Raw genomic sequence first — 22,155 nt, forward strand, 5'->3', positions numbered from 1 at the left:
CCAATATGCTAAATCAAACCATATTCCCTTTTAGATACACTAATAACTCCGGACAATAGTTTGGAATTTTTAGTTCTCAAGTTGAGTCTCAACTCATGTAGGTAATGCTTCTAATTTGTACTGATCATATATCTTGGTTTTCATGAAATGTTCTGCTAATCCTTTTAAAATAAATGGATTGTGAAACTACTATGCCATTATGTCAAACTGGCAGTCCATGAGCTGGATGCATCATGCACAGGCCACGCTCACCCCAGCTCCACAAATGGGAAAAATGTCACGAACATGACAGGAATGTGACATTGTGAGTTTGACACCGGTGCATTATAGTGTTGCCAAACAAAGATAATTATGTCCAAAATCTGTTTTTCCACAGACGTATTTTATTCAGGGGTATCTTATAAAAAAAATAAGAAATTACATTGATTGTATTTTATATCAAAAAACATGTCTAACAAGAGATATATAAAATTATATCTTTATCCATTTTGTGAACAATAGAAATGCATATTTTAGTTAACAGTTCCTCCTGTTATTTTTTGCAAGATTATCTATAAATAAAAATATGCAGTGTTAAATATATAAGTCCAGCTAATATGAACATGGAATATTCATATATAGAAAGAAGTACAGGTTATTTTCATTATAATTCCACATGAATTTCAAACCAAATTATAATACAGTAATTATAGCCGAATACTAATTTATATTTATAAATGTCCATAGTATAACGTATGTAAAAGGGTGAAATATGATTTTAAACAGCATTTTCCTTTCTAGCTATTTGGTGGTATTTTTGTTAAGAAATGAGTAAATGGACGACCATGGACACAGCTGTTATGTTGGGTTCCAAGTTGCTTCCCCATTCTGTTTATAGTATTCTGTACATCTTCTTCTGATAAATATAAAGGCAATTTTCGGGATAATCGGACTGCTTCTCCCTGTGGAATGAAAAATATGTATAGTAAGTGATGGTCATAATGTATTTCCAATATATTCTAATAGTACAGAGAAATTTGGCAAGTGGGTGATCTTCTATTACACTATTTTCTTTCTTTGCCTAATTACACACACAGACAACAAATTTTCACAAATGAATACAATCAAATTGACTCTGTTCTAAATCCAAACACAAATCCAAGAAATGTGAGACCATGCTTAGTGTTTCCTATGCTGCTTCCATTGTAGAAGCTATAAGTTTTAAAATGTAGATATAGCTATATTATTTTAAAATATGCATCTCATATAACAGCAAATTAATACTAGATAATAAAAGAAATATTCTAATTATTTAATTTAATTACTGCTTTTAGTATAATTGTCTTACCCCCTCAGGGAGCAATATCTTTTAGTTAAGCTTTAACTGGAACAATCTTTTAAGAATACAACATTCTTACCTCCAAATAGTTTACCACTTTAAGAGGTCTGCATTCATAGACTTCTTGTGCATTATTATTTATCACAGCACTTAGAATTTCCTTCAAATCTGATATACCATAATATGGCAGACAGCTGGTCATTCCTTCTATTTCCAGCTGACTTTCCACAGCTGAAGTACCTTATAGTAAAACAAATACATGATACATGAATAACTGGATATAGTTTACATATTACTCTGATTTGAAATAGGTATACTGCCAAGCAATATACAGCAGTCCTAAACATGTGATTATACTACATTTAGATTTGCATAATACCTTAGAACAGGACACAAAACTTTTTCTTTAATTAGTTTTAAAGTAGCTGTATCTTTTGCAAAACCTGTCAGTTTCCACATGCATGTATTCTTATGATGATTTAAAATTTCTTATTGTAAATTTTAGTAGAAATTGAAAAGCTTAAATTTGTTAATAAAAAGATTTAAAATTCAAAGATTAAATCACTTGTCAAATGATTCTCAGGCAGTGCTATTATGATCTTAAAGATGGAGCACCCTTTCATCACAAGTATAACAATTTTTTAGTAATTTGTCACCTTTTAAAATACCACAAATTATCTTTATTTTAGTTTCCTTTGTATGTCCAGTGTAACATCCTTTTCCATTTAATTCTTACAGACTTCTCATTTTTAAATCTACTTTCAAATGAAATCTCCTGCTATATTATATAAAAAATTATACTAAGAACTAAAGTAAGAAACCAAGACATAAATACCTGGTATTATCCTTATCTTAAATCCATTTGCTACAAGCCTGGGATCCAACAAATAGGATGATCCATCAAATCTTGTACTTTCCCTAGACATACTACAAAGCACTTCCATATAACGAGTGTCACTAAAAAGGCTATAATAAAAAAAAATCACATAAGATAGCATTCTTTAAAAAGATAGAGAATTTTAAAGAAGTATTCCAAAGGGGTAGTATGTGTCAAGAATTGTACCACATTGTTGTTTATTTTTACAAATGTTTGCAGTTAACTTATACTCTTTGAATGAAATGGTACAAAAACTTCTACTACAGGTAGTCCTTGACTTATAGTCATTTGGTTAACCAAATTATGACAGCTAAAATAACTGATTTATGAATAATTGTCACACTTAACAATCCTCAGTGTCCTCATAATCCTATGATAAAATTCAGGTGCTTGGCAACTGACATGTATTTATGACAGCTGAAATGTTCCTGGGTCATATGATCACTATTTGCAATCTACTCAAGAATTCAAACAACCAAAATCAATGGAAGAGGAAGCTTGATTTTTGTTTTAACAAATGTGTGATTTATTTAATAACTGTGATAAAAGGGTTGTAAAATCAACAACCATACAGCTAAGCAACCAAAGTTTCTATCCCAATTGTGGTCATAAGCTGAAGACTACCTTACAGTAAAACCTTTATTTAGCAGATATTGTTTAGCAGAGTCTAGAAGAAGTGAACAAAATTTTACAATAATAATATACCAGAGAAAGCAAAAGCAGGAAAGAAACTAGCCAATAGTTTGGTTAGAAGTCAAAAAGAGAAGGCAGCAAGCTATAGGCAAGTCTCTGAGTAAAGAAAAAAGCAAAGCTGTCAGCATTAGAGGACAGTGAGGCCGACCAATTCTTCATAGTTTTATCAAACTTACCAAAAAACTTGGTAAGACCTGGTAGGTTATGTTATCCCAGATATGTAACGGCTGTGGTTTTTTTTTTTCAATGGCTTCAAGCTGCTTGGTTGGAGAATCAGCTTAATCCTTTCTGTATGACTGGCAATGTACGGACCCAAGATTTAGAGACTGAAAATGCTTTGGCTATGTAGTTTATCCTTGAGCCTGCAGCTTCTAAAATCTGTTCCTAGAAAGACACCTGTGAACTTGAGAATCTGTACTTACTAACGTGTTTGATAAAGGCCTGACAGTGGGAGGCTATATTAATAAGAAGGCCTTCACCCAAACATAGCAAACACAGAATAATATTTGAAGGTGAAAGTATGCTACCTCAATTTAGGCATATATGAAAAGTGAAATTCAAGAAAATTCAGACAATCTCTGTTGACTCCAATGAAGTCTTACTAACTGAAGTGAACCAAAAAGGGCATATAAAAGACAAAACTACAAATGAAAGAACAAATCTAAAAAAACTCTGAGAATGTCACATTTTTCCTAGAGCAGACGATGAAAGGATTGAAGAGAAGTCATGCCCTTTCAGCTTGGCACCAAGAAAAGAAAGGCTTTAGAAAAAAGATTTTTCTAACACTTGCTGAATGTGGTTTATACAGACCCCCCAATAAAAGAACATGTACTCCCATCTCATACTACAATTATTTCACAGAACATGATCTGTTAGCGAACAAAGATAGGTCTTCTCCCTGACTTGGAACTACTAGTCAGCATTACAGCTTGGGTTAAGTCAGGGGAATACATCCAGGGCCTTTTTAAATCTGTTGTTGCTGCCAAAGGTTGGCATAATAGTATGTGCTAGTGGTATCGGCCTCTCTGAAAACTTGAAGTATTTTCCTTAGAGTGAATGAAGCCTTCTAACAATCAATGACACAGCCTACAGTTTAAAATGTGACTTTTTAAAATGTATACTTGGCTACTGAGGAGGGAATCGCAACTGATACAACAGAAATTGTATTTTATACACCTTGCAATTAACCTCACAATACTTGATGTTGAGTTGCCTTCCCGTCCTCTGGCACTTTTGATTCTGCTTCAAATAAAGCTACTCCCCAAAAATCAAAGGATGAGAAAGTATGTGCTTGTGAAAATGTGCTGGATCCAAAGTTCAGTAGGATGTTGTGCTGCAACAGCTAAATTAGACTGCCAGAGAATCCTAACAGAGATTCGTTTTAGGAGAGCAACTCAATGTTCCATGGTGCTCAATGAACCTTTTGTGACCTTCTGACATTTAAATCCGAAAGCAAATTGAATGGGGAAGTCAGATTCACTTAACAATCATGATAATACCTTAATAACTGCAATGATTCACAAGTAAAATGGGGTTGTAAAATGGGGCAAAACTCAATAATGGTCTTGCTTAGCAACAGAAATTTTGGGCTCAACTGTGATCATAAGTTGAAGACTACCTGTAGCAGAAATAACAGGAGAGTGAATAAATAATTGAATAAATAACAGGAGAGTGAATAAATAATTAATAATAAGTTTAAAGAAAACATGGAATCCATAGGTAAACAGCAGCTAATCTTATCCAAATTTTGCAGCAATACCTTTAAAGGTTGTAAAATGGGGCAAAACTCACTTAACAAATATCTCACCTCGCAACATAAATTTTGGGCTCAATTCTGGTCATAAGTCAAGGGATACTGGTAATGGGACTCTCTTCCTGTCCTAATTACAGATATTAATATCATACACAATGCTGTTTAAAATTTGGAATTCTTTTGAATTTTCTAAAAGGTTCTAAAACTAAAAGAGACCCCAATTAATCCATCAAGTGAACCTATCTAGAATCCTACCCAGTATTTAAATAAGATACATATTTTTTAAAATACAGACTTATAATATTAAATGCCTTATAAGGAATCTTATTGTACTGATTGTTTATGCTTGTTATATACCCCTAAATCTTTTGAATTTTATCATGCAAAATAAATTTTATTACTAAATGGTTCTATTTTAACATTTGGTTTTTTTACTTGTTTCATTTTATCATGAATACAATTTAATTTAGAAAATAAAAATACAAATCAAAACCTATGCTTTCCTGTTTACTTAAGATAGATATATTTGTAGAATGTTATTTTTACTTTACCTCTCAGTTAATATAATAGGAGTATCCAATTTCTCTATAGGAAGCTTATGATTTTCAATTAGCTTTTTGAAAAGAAGGGCTTCTTCTATTCTGTATGGATTTAGCATCTCTATTTTTTCCTCAGAGGCAAGTATCCATGCATCAGGAAAATCTGGAAGGCGAATTAAGCAAGATCCCTCTTGATCTGCCTTTTTATGTTCAAGCCTTTGAAGATTTTGTTTGAATGTATCCATAGCGAAAGGCAGTTGTATAGTTTTTATTGCTTGGTAATCATCATGCTTCTTTCTTATTTGCGAGTTAAAAAGTGTGTCCAATTTTTGCTGGTTATTTAAGCAGTCTTTTAATTTGATCTTGTGTCTTCTCTCTCTCTCTTTCATTGAAGTTTGTATATTCTGACACATAGCTTTTCTGCTTTGCCTGTTGTATCGTTCCAGATCTTTGCCAGCTTTTTCCTCATATCTTACATAAAGAAAGAGAATGGGAAAACAGAATATATGAATTGTGTTAGCACAAAAGGTTATAACAAATACATAATGTGTTGCTTTTCATTATCCAAAACAATTTCTTGCTTCATTTTAATAGTTTTAAGTCTCACTGTCACTGTATTTTCAATAACAATTCCTTTTTAATACAAATATGGAGAGTATATTATAGCTGCAGTTCAATTATGTGGATTCATTTGTTCAAAGCTAGAGAGGCACTGAAAAATGCAACTTGTGACCATTTTTCAAAGCTATGGTCTCTGTAACATCGCCATGATCATGTGATCAAAATTCAAATGCTTGGCAACTCGTTCATATTTTCATATTCATATCATCCCCAAGATCATGTGATCATCTTTTACAACCGTCTGAAAAGCAGTCAACGGGGAAGCCACATCCACTTAACAACCAGGTTATTGGCTTATTAACTGCAGTGATACACTTAACAAGAAGGGTCATAAAAGGCAAGAAGGGTCATAAAATGGGGCAAAGTTCACTTAACAAATGTCTCACTTAACAGCAGAAATTTTGGGCTAAATTGTGGTCATAAGTTGAGGACTACCTGCATTTTATATATATGCAGAAACGAAGTAGGGCAAAAGGGAAAAATACTTTTGCATGAATTAGTCCATTTGCAAATTGCTGGATGCATATTCTACCATATGCACAAAATAACTTTTCCTCAAAACATTATTTCTTACTAGCTCCTTGGGAGGGTTAGATCCAGAAAACCACGAAGTTTACTTCCTTTTTAAATATTGGTTGTTCATAAATCAAAGGTATTAAATTGAATTGTAATTGCAGCCACTTTTCAAAAACACATTTTACCAAACTCAAAGGAAGTATTTTTTTAATACAGAATTAAGTTCAACAATCTTACTTCTTTTTTTCTTCTTCATTCAATGAGTTCCACATTGCTTCCATTTTCAGCAGTAGTTTTTCTGAGTTTAACTTGGTAATTTCACTCAATGATTCAGGAGAATAGTCTTGAACAAAAAGTTCAAATGCTGACATGGATTTTCTGATAACCTTATTGCTAATTAAGTCATAGGCTGTAATCTGACCCCTTTTATCTTTTATCACATTCGGTTTTTTAACAATTAGATTGTTACTGTCTTCTTGAAGGCTACTCTTTTTCTTTGGAGTTCTTACTTCATCCATATTTGGAATTAAAATCTGAACAGGTTCCAGATTTTCTGCTCTGGAATTTTTAAATGCATTCCCCAGACTCCATTTATCAGCAGTTATTTCAGATGAATCTGCAGAGGTTTTGACTCCTTCTCTTTCTTTTTGAAAACTATAACTCTCCATGCTGTTTTCACATTGAATGTCCATTGCAGTATTACTATCTAGATTAAATGTTTCCTTATTCTGTTGATCTTGACAAAGTACATTGTTTGGTTGTTCATCAGGTATTTCAATTTCAGTAGAAGTATCATGAGAATGATTACATATTGTTTCATTGCCAACTAATCTGTTTTTCTGTACATTAGCATTTTGTATGTCATTACTAAGAAAATATTGTGAAGAACAAGCAAGTGGATTTATTCTTGTACAAGATTTGCTTATGACTTCTTGTTCACCTTCATTAATATCTTTTGAGGTTTTGTTGCTTGCATTCATTTCATAAGACACAGAGCTATTTAATGGTCCATATAATGATATCAAACTCTCTTCAATAGCAAGATAGATAGATTCCTAAAAAAAAATCAAAGAAACAATCATAAAAATACATTACTTATTGTTGCAGAACAATTTATTTATCCTCAGGCCACAAGAATTTTGCTCTTTTTAAAATCCAAGCAATATTAAAAGAACACAGACTCACAAACAACTATTTTACTGCATCATCATAGTAAAATCTCTAGTATCTAATTACATATTATGAAAGAAAAAAAGACTTAAAGACTCTACCTTATTATGTACTAATACTTGAGATTTATCTGGTATTAAATTGACATCCACAGTAGATGGAGGAACAGTAATGTTGAGAAAGAAAATCGGGAATAAACGATTAAAATCCTTGTGTAATGTGCTATAGTACTGTTGAACAAGCTAAAATATACATAAAAAAGAATAAAGTTAATTCAATATTTTTAACTTTAAAATAAATATAATACCAAGTTATTGTTAGAATCTAATGGATTACTTTTCATCAAACAAACTGTGTAAGCAATATTTCTTTTCCCTGTGGTAACATTTCCTGTATAAAGCTGCTCCAGAGGACCTTACAAAGTGCTATAATAGATCTTTGCTTCTATGACACTGGATTCCATATTATCTTTCAGTATATATAGCAAGAATTATAGTCACATAACTGGGTTGAGGAAAAAAATAGCAGCTTTTATTAGGTAACTAATTTCAATAATTAAGAACTGTCATCTCTATCCCATGCTGCAGTGGAATAAAATTCTAAAACTAAAGGGAATTTCAAAACAACTTGTGATATAGGCTTGCATTCTAATGTACAAAGTTAAAACTTGGGTTCAAGTCTGCTATAGCTACTATTTAATTTAAACTATATTTTGTAAATCACAGAAATAGGATTGAAAAGGCAGTACCTTGAGAATTTCTTTTTGATGCACTGGTCGGCTGTTTATAAAAATGTAACTTCTTTCTGAGTTTGAATGACCTGTCAAACTTCTATCTGAATCAGGCTTTGGGACAAAGCCACTGAAAGATATCTATAATGATAATGAATATATTGTTAAATGATTATTAAATAACATTGAATCAATAGAACTTTTAACAAAAATTAAGTCATTTTGGTACATGTAATAAATATTGGTATATAAATTGGTAAATATTGGTATATAAATAAATCGATAAATACAGTTTTTTCAATAATTTCCCATGTAATATTTTACTTTTCAGTTATTACTTATAGAACGCAGAATCAAATGGTTGGAAGGGACTTTGAAGAGACCTAATCCATCCATGCCAACTTTAGTTTATTTGATCTGTTATTTATCCAAGAATGAATTTGTTTTGGCTCACTTTCTTTGCAGTTTCCTTTTTAAACAGTAGTGACAACAAAATAAGCCTTTTTTTGTGCATCATTTCAAATATTTTTATTTATTTTATTTGGTTTGTCAACTGCTTACAAGACAATAAGTTTAATAAAAACATATATATGAATACATGGATACATATAAGAAAAATAAAAGAAACAATAGGACAGGGATGGCAGGCACGTTGGTGTGCTTATGCACGCCCCCTACAGACCTCTTAGGAAAGGGGTGAGGTCAATAGTAGACAGTCCAAGGTTAAAGTTTTTGGGGTTTGGGGAAGAAACCACAGAGTCAGGTAGAGTATTCCAGACATTGACCACTCTGTTGCTGAAGTCGTATTTCCTGCAATCAAGTTTGGTGCGATTAACCTTGAGTCTGTATCTATTGTTTGCTCTTGTATTGTTATGGTTGAAGCTGAAGTATACATTGACGGGTAGGATATTGCAATGTATGATTTTATATATTATACTTAAATTGGACCAAAGGCGGCATAGTTCTTGGTTTTCTAGATCTAGAATTTCAAGTCCGGTGGCATAAGGTATTCTGCAACGAGCAGAGGAGTGGAGAACTCTTCTTGTGAAATATTTCTGGACTTTCTCAACTGTTAATATCAGATACGTAATGCGGGTTCTAGACTAATGAGCTGTATTCGAGTATTGGTCTAGCAAATGTTTTGTATGCTCTAGTTAATAGTGTGATATTACCAGAGAAAAAACTATGTAAGATTAGGTTAACAACTCTTAATGTCTTTTTGGCTATGTAATTACAATGGGCTCTAGCACTTGGATCATTAGAGATGAGTACTCCAGGATCCTTGACAGAGTTTGGATCATCAACAAGGTCTTGACTATTCAGTCTGTATTTTATTTTGATTTTTTTCTTTTTTGCCAATATGTAAGACAGAGGATTTATTTGTTGAGATTTGAAGTTGCCATTTGTTTGACTATTCTGATACATAGTCGAGGTCTTTTTAAGGGTAGCAGTATTGTCAGTGGTGTTGAATAGTTTTACATCATCAGTGACGAGAATGCAGTTGCTCTTAATATGATCGCAGAGGTCATTTATGTAGAGTATGAAGAATTGGTCCTAGAACACTGCCTTGGGGGACACCACTGCTGACAGGTACAGAATAAGCATATTTATATGTAGTTTTCAAAATATAGCAACATATACTCATAGATTTGTGTATATATATGTTTCTCAAGTTATACGTTCTTAATATACTGTACTTAGTATTAAGAATAAATACATACTTACATATCCATTATCCTATTCTCTTAAAACAGCGGTTGCCAATTGGTGAGCTGTGGCCCACTGGTGGGCTGCGAGAAAATTGTTGGATTTCTTGTTTTCTAGCTAGTCTTTAGATCTTCGGCTCTGCTTTTAAGCACAGCTCAACTTCCCTTAGGACTGATGGTTCTATTATTCAGTGCAGACTCATGGCAAGCAAATTTTATGTGACAGACTCAGGTAGCCAATGGCAGATAGATAGATCACAGAATGATTCTGTGAGCAACTCAATCTGCCTGCCTGATTTTGGGTAAAAGTTGCTCTTTTTTATTAAAAATTCAATATTTATATAAATATTTATAATATTTACATACAAGCCATGGCCAGCCAGTCACATGACCACCAAGCCACACCCACAAATTAGGCCATGCCCACAGAACCTGTTAGTGGTCCTGGGGATTTAAAATTATGAGTTTGGTGTTCCCTGAGGTCCAAAAGGTTGGCGATCCCTGTCTTAAAGTACTTAAAAGGAAAGAAAATTCTGAAATGGCCATCATAGCTGACAATATTTGAATGAAGATTAAGACTATGAGAAGTTAAGAGAAAGGAATATAAAATTGGTTTATAAGTTGTTACTTCTGTAAAACTTTTATGGACTTTCTGCTGACATCAGTACTGAAGAGGATGAAAAGACTATTCGTAACATTAGAGGGAGTGAAGAGTCACTAAATATGTTATCCTTGTGATGAAGTTTGGAAATCACTTTTGTATATATTTCTTTTCTAAATTATATCTTATTTTCTTACTCCTCACTCTTTTTCTTTCATTGCTTCTTTTTGCACCTTTTATTCTATTTTCTTCTTTTTAATTTTTTTTAATTTGTACTAAATTTTATTATTATAAACAAAATACTTAATAAAAGTACATAAAAAAGAACAAGGCGGAATTGCTGAGAAATGTCCATTGCAACCATAATCAATCAGCCTGACATCAATACTGAAAGATTCTGGAAGAGATAATCAACAGATTATCAACAGAAGTGAGGACACATGTACCCATCTCGTCAAGCCCAAAGAAAGTCTGGAATGTTATAGGATGGGCATGGGCTATGGGCAAGGGGTTTGGATTAGAAGACCTCCAAAATTCCTTCCAACTCTGTTATTCTATGTTCTATAATGCAAATATAGAAGTAAAATAATGTAAAAAGTAAAAGGCCGCGTTACTGAAAAATAAGCCCACTGCAACTTCAATTATCACTATTACCTCTAGGAGATGGGGGAGGATCATAGCTTAGGAAATATTCCTTCAGATGACTTTGATTCAAGCAATTTAAGAACTTAAACATAATATAGCCCAGCAGTGGGACAGATAGAAAAAATAAAGACAGTTTGATCTTTGGGATTATTTTGCTATATTCTCTGGGGGATTTTTGATTGAGTGTGTTTTCAGAAAATTTATTGAAATATGGATGTTTTAATGTTTATGTTATTGTCAAACCATTACTCAAATGACAACAAATGAGATGTAAATAATATTAATTTGAAATAATACTGGAAGAAGTAATTTATGTAAAGGATTAGAAACTTAACTCCAGATCTTCACGGTGTTGCTGAAAAGGTACCATGTTCTTCATAACAGCAGGTCCCACTACTTCCATGAAAGCCATTTTATGGTCTAGTACCCTGTTCTTCTGCCATATGATTGTCTGAAAGGCAAATTTATAACATTAAATTGAAATGTATGTATATAATAAGAACAAGACCTACTCACAAACATGGATATGGAATGGCACACTTGTCCTGGGTTTTTAACATTCTGTTCCTAAACACATGTACTTTCTTATGAGTACAGAATATACTGTTGGTCCTTTGGTATATATTGTGTAGCAACTGGGCTGTCTATCTAGAGTTCCTTACCTATTTTGTTGTCTAGTGACAGATTTTTAAACAACTGGGAAGTCTACAAATACACATCTGTATAACCCTTAAAAACATCCACAATGATGCTGGATTTTTGATTCACAAATACCATCAGCGTGACTTGACAAAGAAATTAGCCAATACATTCCTTACTTCAATATATTAATTACAAAACAATAATAAAATTGGTAACAGGATACCAGAAAACAAGTATAAGATAACAATAAGCATTTTTTTAAAAAAACCAGCTGTAGAATGCTAGTACTGTTAACATGGTAAAATGTATGCAGATAGAAATCTCACCTAATTCTAGTACTTGAATTACTATAGAATCTCAGTCATTTTCAAACTGAGATAAATTTTAGTCCAGCAATATATATATATATATATATACCAAATTCTACCTCATTAAGAAATTCACATGTTCAGTTCATATTAAATCAAGTTTACAGTGCATAAAATACAGACAAGGTTTACTCTTATTTGTTTAAAGCATGGCATTCAAGTTTCAATATTTAAAAAACAAAATTTTGTTGTTCAGATTTATTGTAAATACATTTTTGATCATTTTTATAAAAGTATTTTCAAAAAGGTAAAATAATAAAACAGTCAAAGTTAGCAGAATTCCATACACACTGCTTTCAGTTTTACTTCACTTCATGTGTTTCTCATAATCATATTTTATATGGAAATAAAGAGAAAGAAAGTGGTATTTGGTAGCTTTTGTACAAATCTAAATGAAATTTACATACAATAGTTAATCAAGTTAAATTATCGTTGTGTATTTTATTTCCAACTCACAAATTTACTTGTATCAATTCATTAGTGGTTAATAATTATCCTATACAGAAGAAACATTTATGTTTCTTTCATGCTTAGAAATTCACAATTTTAACACCTCTGAAATAGTACAGCAGTAATAATATATACATACATAAAAATCCAATAGATCTACTTTCCAATCTATAGGGTCTATTTAATCTATCTATAACTGAAGTTAAAGTAGCTCTCAGGTCAAGTAGCTCTCTTATCAAGAAATAAAGCTATAAGAAATCGTTGAAAATTGATAGAAATATGGCAAGCAATATAAAACTTTTAGTAAATGATCTAACCAGGCTATGCTACCAAATCTGGAGAATGACAGTCAGCAAGGGAGTGGAAGAGATAAATCAATATTCCAATATAGAAAAAAGAGACTTATATAGGAGTCAGAGTGAGCAAGCTAATATACAATAGTTTTAATTTCATACCCAAACAGAATAAGGCTTAGGATCATCCAATTAGAGCCTTACATGGAAAAGGGGATGCCATGTGTTCAAACGGACATAGAAAAGGTCAAGGAAGAAAAGACATTATCCTGCACAACTGAGAAAGTCAAAGAATACAAAAATATGTTAATGTGTGTTTCATTGATATCGAAAAGCCTTTGATTATGTCACATTATGAACCATCTTCAGAAAAACGAGAAAGCCACAGCATCTCAATTTTGTCGTTTGAAACCTATACATAAATCAGAAAGCCACAATAGAGCAGAAGATAGAAAAGCAGACTGGATTCAGGTCTGAAAGGATTATGAATAGGGCATATATTATCCTCTTACATTCAATCTATATGCAGAATACATATGGAGGGAATTTGGATTAAAAGAAGATGAATATGGTTTTAAATTGAAGGAAAAATAACCATATTGAATATCAATAACCAGGGCTATGCTGATGACACTATTCTAATAGTTGAAAATGCAAATGATCTGCAAGCTTTTGTAATGAAAGTCAACGAATACAGTGAAAAAATGGATTAACATTAAAGAAGCCAACAGGTCGAGAAATCAGGTTAGAATTGACAGAGGTTGTAGCATCTCTAGGGTCTCCCTCTTAGGATTAAGTATTAACAGAAAGGAACCAGCACTTAAGAAATACTCTGCAGATTAACACTTGATAGAGTAGCCATGAAGGCCTTGGAAAAGACATTCAGATGCTGAGATCAGGATCATGAAGGCAATTATTTCCCCATAACGTTATGGAAGTTCAAGTTGGACTCTGAAGAAGTAAGCTAGAAATAGTTTTGATGCTTTGATGCTGGAAAAATTTCTTGAGAATACTATGGATAATCAAAACTCTCAAGTGGATCATCAAATAAATAAACTCCAAATTCTAATTCAAGCTCAAAATACTTCGGACATGTTACACGAAGACCATTTTTTTGAAGAAACCTACAATGTTGGAAGTGGCAGGAAACAAAATCAGAAGATGATAATCACCAGCAAGGTAGATGGACTCCATCAATGGGTGCAACTGTGCAAGATCTGACGAATCAAACTGGAGAAAATCTACGTACTGTAGTTGCTAAGAGCTGACATCAACTTTAAGAGCAATGAACGAATGGATGGGTTTCAGAATCACTGGATTTTCCTTCTATACTAAAGAACACCCACTAAATCAATCTGAGTTGAAGTAAGGTTCTTGCATATGCAAAATCTCCTATATATAATACGATTAATGAATATTTAATTAAATTAGTTATTAAGGATACACAATCTACACACTTTAAAATTGAGATGTAATATAATTATGCCAGAAAGAAAATAACAAAGTCCTGCAATCTTGTAACAATGGAAGTAATTGTTTGGGATAAAAATAATCATGGATTAAGTTACGGATTAAAAATCTGAATAATTAAACATTTAGTTAAATTTAGTTTAATCATCTAGATTGCATGTAAATTAAGATGCATGTAGGATAATTCACAGTGAGGAAAAAAAATCAGGCCAACTCTGGAGCATGGCAACCTGCTAAATACAAAGTTCAGAGAACAAATGCAGTTAATATCCTAGGCATTTATATTTACTTTTTAATCCTAGATTGGTACTATTTTTAATTGATTCATAGTCTTACGGAATTCTTAGTCTTGATAAAATACTACAGTACATTTATGATTCTTCATTCTATCTCATAACAGGTTTCCTGAATTCTTTCATTTATAGCTTTGACTATACTCTGAAGATTATGCAATAAATACACTGTCTCTCTCTCTCTCTCTCACACACACACACACACACACACACACACCGTATTTTCTAGGTCATATAAATCTTGGGACCATGATGAGCCAAGAATGAATCTGACTCTAGGCAGTATGATAACACTGCAAAAGTACGCCATCGAAATATACTATTACATACAGACCATCTTAGGTTTAGTGAAAGTGAGCCAAATATATCTTGTCTTCTCTCTGTTTCATTGAAGATTATAAGAACTGACAGTTTACAAAGTGGGCCAGAACAGCCACTGGTATTAAGCATCGGGGGCATCTTCCCCAGGTAAAGCCCATCCTCTGGCTCCTATTGAAATGACCTCTGTTCATTACCACTTGGATGTAACAACCTACCCCAATGCCCCTGATATTTCATTACCCTGGCCTCTGCCCTCCTGCTTCCCTTACCTAAGGGAAGGGGTATCCTGCATCCCAAACACACAACCCAGATACCCAGAGTCAACCTGGGGGTAGGGGGTAGTATCAGGACCTGCAGGGCTTCAGCACTCACTTTCAGCACAAATGGGCTCCCTATCGTATTATGTTAAATGAAATTAAAATGAAATCTAATTCAGTTTATGACTTAGGCTACTCACTTTTATGCTCAGTGTATTCTTTGACCCTTTAAAACTTAAGTATTCCAGAAAATAAGCTATTTTCTGCATTCATTTTGTTTCATAGGAGGCCCAGTGAATACTTCAACAGGTAATCCAATAGATATTAACAACATCTGTGTACCATGCTAAGATATAAATCCTAATTTAATTTATCAGAATTGACAGCTGGTTTATGAAACTGATTTTTGGGGGGAGAGTCTACTAATCATAGCTCCTAGCTTGGATGAAACAGAAAGGATGCCTAAGCACCCTGGTTTTCCTCACTGTTGGTACAAAAATGGGTCATATTTGAATGGATATATTCATATTATATAATTCTGATTTCCTAAACAGATTCTTAATTTTGGGGGGGCTTGGCACAAAGTAGAACATAGCCATTAAGGTTTTAATCCCAACACAACTCAACGTGCAATGTACTCCAGAGTAAAAATATCTCACATTTTTATGTAAGAAAGCTACTTCTAGTCCAGATAGATTGCTTAAGAGGCCAGATCTAGTCCACAGACTGCCAGATGGACATACCTGTTTTAAAAGTACTAATTTTAGAAACTTGTGTTAAAAATTTGTAAGCAGATGAGGCCATGTATACCACTGAAAACTAATGCCTGATGAAAAATAATACTATCATCAGGAGTTGTTTGGATCCATAGAAGCATTGCAAAGTACTTGTAAATTCCAAAGATGAATTCAGTGTCCTCAATTAACAAGCCACATTTTTTTTAAAAAAATGTTGTTTCTTAGCATATCTTGTGTTACAAATCTCAAATCACAGCACACCAACTGGGACAATAAATAAATCCTTGGGTCTGCTCTGCAGGATTTGAAAATTAATTTTCCTACTGGATTTTCCCACTGTCAGTGCTAAGAACAGATTCTTCCAGGACTGGCAGACTCAGGTTTCTCCTTGCTCATCTGAATCCTTCTTTTGAAAGGGGAGGTATTCCTGAGAAGCAGATGACAGAAAAGTTTTGGACAGATGAGATGGCTAGTGAAAGAGACCATTAGAGATCCAAAGTCCAAAGAGTGCAGACTGCTGAGCCATTGTATGAATAATTCTAGCCAAGTTAAGCAAAAGCCAATCACATCCTACTAAAAATTAAGACTCCCCTTTTTCCATAGCAGAGGAAACAGAGTAAACAACATCGACATGAAAAAAGAGCGAGCCCCAGAAAATACAAGTTTGTTCTGTAAAAAGTTGTTTGTTTGTTCTCATTTCATCCAGTCTCTCATAGCTTCCATTCTGCAAGGACCTCAACTATATTATTGCTGGTGTGAAGTGACAGGGTATAACTAGATATTATCAACATAAAAGATGATGCTTCATCCAAAATCAACGGATGAACATTTCTAACAGTTTCGTATGGATGTTAAAATAATATGGATAGTCAACCCTTGAGATACATTACACGGGAACAACCATAACTATTCCTCTCCTATAACTATGGACTGAAACTCTCTACTCAGAAACACCATAAAGAGCACACTCACTTCTTGTAACAGTCCAGAAAGATATCATGGCTGATGATATTTAACACTATTTGTAAATCTATCAGGTCTGAACCTAATTGGGAAGAATTAAGATACTCCGCTTCATCTAGGGCTCTCTATGCCCTGCTGCATTCTGCAAAGCTTCTTCCCAAAAGGGAAGCCTGGGGACAGGACAAAGTTATCTAACATGGTTGGATTCAGAAATAACTTCAGGAGTAAGTACTTTATTGCTCCCATCAAGGACAATGGTACCATTTCTTGTCATAAAGAGGCACTTTTCATATACTGTATCTGGAAATCTCCTCCTAATTACCAGAAGGAGCCAAGCAGATCATGAATCCACCCCTCTACCCCAAAAAGTAGAGCTAATATTACAAAAACCCTACTCACTTCCTTGGATTCCACAAATTGAAAACATTTTCAGATAACCTTGCAATATTTCTCGCCAAACCACTCACTATATTCTATCCAATCGACATCCACTTTTGAGCTAAATACAAGTGATTTGTTCAAATGGATTCTCACAAATACATTACAGTAGTGTGCAGGAGAACTATTCCACTTATTCTTCCTGAAAACATTCTGGGTAACCTTGAACAGAATGGTGCTGAATAAGAATTTGTATTACCACTGTATGTACGTACGTATGTATGTATATGATATATGTATGTATGTATGTATGTATGTATGTAAACTATAGGCACGTCTCCCATATAAGATGACTTTGGGCAGTGTTATATAACATACAGATGTTAGTATCTCATGTGCCTCTGACCATATTCAGTCTTTGTCTTCTAATACTCTATGCTCTAAGCAATTTGGTCACTTTACTTCTTGGAGTTTCTTTGCAAAGTATTAGGAAAGATGTTGGCCTGCATGCTGTCCCTTTCCAGATCCCCAATCTAGCATTTTGTCTGAGGGCAGGAGGGTGACAGAGTATATTCTCAAAGCTTCTGCCTCTAGGCATCATCTCACTCTCTCTTTGCATCCATTTAGCAGTTAAAACTAAGAAAAAAAAAGGCAAGTATTAAAAATCCCGTGTCCTCCAGAAGATATCTCCAAGACAATTTTTAAATTCAAATGGCAATTCTTGATCAGTGCCAATTCTTAATCAGAGCCAATATGGAAATATCAAAGAAACCTGAGTATTTTTTTTGCCTTTTTCTAAGAAAAAAAGAAAAATTGACTGATATCCCAGTATAATGTTTAGCAACTAATATTTGTAGAACTAAATACAAAAATGAAAAAAGTCCCCAAATTTTGTTCTCATGTTATTTGACAAAGACATTTGCTCTTTCCCACAGGATTTTGAAATAATTGATACAACCCACAAGAATTTTAAAATAATTGATATACCCCACAGGATCTGAAGAAAGACGTTTTCACATTTTACACTGAACCCACTACTATTTGTGCAAGCAGCTAATATAATTTTCTGCTGTAAATGCTATGCTGCCATTTGAAAAATGTGATGGATGAGAAACAAGATGAGTGAAGGAACTGGTAATAGGATACAAAAATGTCACCTTTAGGTCAACACTTCACATTCAACCTGTTTGGGGGGGGTGTTGTTGTTACATTAAATATTTAACAGCTGAGAGACAGTAAGATGAGTTGGTCTCAGTCATTTCCTAGTAGACAGGTGTCCATCTTCTCCACATACATTTACTAATCAATAAGATTTTCCTATGCTAGTAAACAAGCTTCCTCTTTCCTTTTTCACATAGATATGTGCTCTCATTTTTTTCAAACATTCTCATTAACACTATTTTAGTAGGACCTTGTGGAAAGTGACTAGGGAAATCCTAGTTATAGTTAGCCACAAGGTGCCATCTCAATTTGTTATATCATTTCAAAAAGAAAAAAGTCTTACAACTCAGTTGTACAAATAACCTTCCATAGGCTCCCATTTTGGAATGGACTAAGAATGCTAACATTAATCCCAATTTGCTTCACACTTACAAAATATAAGCAGCAATTCTTGTGTGCACCCAATCAATTTTGCTATCATTTCTAATAACTTTACTAATTTGAAATATTTTAAGTGGCAAAGAATTTGAAACTGTTTTCCCCAAACACAAATGGGAATTCAGATTCCTAGAAGTCACATCTCCTTCACAGAGCAAAAAGCAGATAAAATTTCCAGGTAGTGAAAATATAGGATTTTTTTTTACATTCATTAACAGGCAAGAAATAAACATCTAATACTCCCAATCCTTTTTGCTTCCAATAACAGAAACCTAAAAAAAACCATAATAAAAATGATAAGAAATGACCTCACTGTGATCATTATATCATTCAGTTTGCTTTCAAGGAACATGATGATGAAAGAGAAAAAATACCTCTTTCTAATACAACCACAGTGGCAGGAGTATCAACATTATCTGTATTCAAAGAATGCCTTGGGCAGGATAAACCTTCACAAAAAGATAATACACAACCTAATCTAGGATGTCAAAACAGCAGTAGTTCCAAGGGTTGTCTGTTCAGCAAACCATTATTTAACGCAAAACAAAACATTCTTTAAAAAATATAATTATCCCAGGTTTTCAGGTTCAATAATATGAAAATATCAAGATTACTAAGAAAGCAAACCAAGAGGCATTCTGTTACCGTTTGTCAATCTATGGGGAAAAGGGAGGAGGGTATAAAAGCACACATGGTGCTTTAAAATTTATATATATATATATTTGTTTTCTCAAGTTTTTGCAGGTACTTTACATGTATGGCATTCAGCTTTGTTTGGGTATTTTCCCACAAAGATACAAACAAACTGAAGGAGCCCCCATGGGATCACCACTGTCACCCGTCATTGCAAACCTGTTCATGGAAGAATTCGAATTCCAGAGCCCTGGCCAATGCCATTCACAAACCCAAACTATGGTTAAGATACATCGATGACACATTTGTGATTTGGCTCCATGGAAAAGAAAACCTAAACAATTTCCTAACACACCTAAACAGCACACACCCCAAAATCAAGTTCACCATGGAAACGGAAACAAACAAAACTACCATTCCTAGATATACTAATCTACAAAAAAACAGATGGCACACTAGGACACAACGTATACCAGAAGAAAACACACACCAACCGCTACCTCAACGCCCAATCCCACCACCACCCAGCACAGATGAACTCTGTGGCTAAAACACTAATGCTAGAACCAAACACCTGGCAGACAAGACACACATAAAGACTGAACTATGCACCCTGACTAAAGTACTGACAGCCAACGGCTTCCACAAAAGCAAAATCACCGGCTTGATCCACAAAAACACACTGAGACATAATGGAGACCCAGAAGATGAACAGACCTATGGAACATAGGTCCTGCCCTACATAAGAGGTACTACAGACAAAATCAGTAAGATACTACACAGACATCACATCAAGACTGCCTTCAAAACAGACAGAAAAATAGCAGCCATCCTTAGAAACCCCAAAGATAAAATTGACCTGGAAAACCAAGGCATATACGAAGTCCCCTGTGCATCATGCCCAGCCACATACATTGGACAGACCAATAGAAGAATAAGTACCCGCCTGGATGAACACAAAAATGCAGTCAAAAAGCTGGAACACACTTCCTCACTAGTCCAACACATGGAAGCCACAGGTCATAGCATCAACTTCAATGGCACCAAAACCCTAGCCACTATAGAAAACCCCAGCCACAGAATCATCAGAGAAGCCATAGAGATTGAAAAAAGACCAGAAAGCATGAATAGAAGAGATGATTCCATCAGACTGTCAATCATTTGGAAGCCTGCACTCACAAACAAAAAAATCTCCACACCACTAGCCAGACAAGCACCTGGGCACAAACAGATGCCCCCTGATACCTCCAGCTCAAACACACCCCAACCAGGCACCCAGATGAAACCTAGCTTCCTAACAAATGATAGCCTTCCATTTACCCGGAGCCAAGCTGTACTAAAGGCCTCCAATAAAGGAACACAATGTTGCCAGCCAATCAAGATACAAAAAGAGCCACAAAACAGACAGAAGATATTAGAAACACCTATCAAGCAGAACACAGCAAACTCCAAGACCAATAAACACAGACCAAGACTCCCAACCAATCAGGATGAAGAAAAAACCATTGTGGCACAGCAATAGGCTGCCCCAAATTTAAATCTGAAACCACTGTAAAAGTCTGACTCACAGATGAACACTATACAGAAGCCTGATGATGGCAGATAAGATTCTGCCGAAATGTTGCTACAACTTTAAAAGCACAACTACAATGACGTGGGAAAATACCTGAACAAAGCTGAATATGAATATGAATATAATATATATATATATATATATATATATATATATATATATATATATATATATATATATATATGAGTATTCTTGAGTTCTTAACCATTCTTAATGCAACAGAGTTAAGGAAAAATCCCTACCAATTGTGATTATACCACAGTTATGCATTATTTCAATACAACTTAGAGAAGGAGGCTGGCCATAGGAGGTTATATGTGATTTTGGGAATCAACCAATGACAACAACATATTTCTCCAGCTTCCAACTGCAGGGAATAGTAACATTCATGAATATTCTGGTTTTATTATCAGTACAATGTTCCTTATATGTTTGCAGAAAATACATATTTATTGTAAAATCCACATAAATCTCCAGAAACAATGACAGTGCCATAAATGCATCAGCCAAATTTCTATAGGACATTACGTATCTGATGAGATTCCAAAAGAGGATAAATATATGTTAATATGTCATAAATTAATTTACTACATGATGTACCATGTGATGAAAGAATTATATGCAAGAGGAAAGTTCACAGCCATTTTTAGAACAGTAGAACAAGATACAATGCAATCATGAAGTGTGGCATGCTCTGTGCTCTATTTATTTATTTACTTAGAAGATTTAGATGACTACCCAACTCCCTAAGGATGACTGATTATATTCAATAGTCATCTATATCTTTTTTATTTTAATTTTATTAAAAATTACAATGATAAAAAACTAATACAAACTAAAAATAGAAGTTTTCTTCTCTTTTTTATTTTCTTTCCAAAATTTTATTTCAAATCCATCTGGATCTTTATTTGTAACCTTCCAAAATCAAAGTTCTAATGATTCGTTGGGTTTTTTCTGATGTCTTTTTAAAAAATCTTTATACTTATATTTAAATTTTATTTCACTAAAT

General features: G+C 33.8%; 1 protein-coding gene across 1 annotated transcript in view; it reads right to left on the reverse strand.

The window, feature by feature from the left end:
* Window positions 1-363: 363 nt before the first annotated feature.
* The window catches only part of PMS1 (PMS1 homolog 1, mismatch repair system component), a 40,985-nt gene continuing 19,193 nt past the window's right edge, over window positions 364-22,155 (reverse strand). The window contains exons 7-14 of the mRNA XM_087919798.1: window positions 11,504-11,620; window positions 8,236-8,358; window positions 7,589-7,729; window positions 6,555-7,372; window positions 5,193-5,651; window positions 2,154-2,284; window positions 1,398-1,558; window positions 364-941 (exon numbers count right to left, since the gene is read on the reverse strand). Coding sequence (XP_087775924.1) covers window positions 777-941; window positions 1,398-1,558; window positions 2,154-2,284; window positions 5,193-5,651; window positions 6,555-7,372; window positions 7,589-7,729; window positions 8,236-8,358; window positions 11,504-11,620 — 2,115 coding nt within the window. The 3' untranslated portion in view covers window positions 364-776. The remainder of the gene's footprint in view (window positions 942-1,397; window positions 1,559-2,153; window positions 2,285-5,192; window positions 5,652-6,554; window positions 7,373-7,588; window positions 7,730-8,235; window positions 8,359-11,503; window positions 11,621-22,155) is intronic.

This window comes from Pseudonaja textilis, chromosome 1, assembly GCF_049901715.1.
Source record: "Pseudonaja textilis isolate UNSWEBS1 chromosome 1, rPseTex1.2, whole genome shotgun sequence".
In the NCBI taxonomy this organism is placed as follows: domain Eukaryota; kingdom Metazoa; phylum Chordata; class Lepidosauria; order Squamata; family Elapidae; genus Pseudonaja; species Pseudonaja textilis.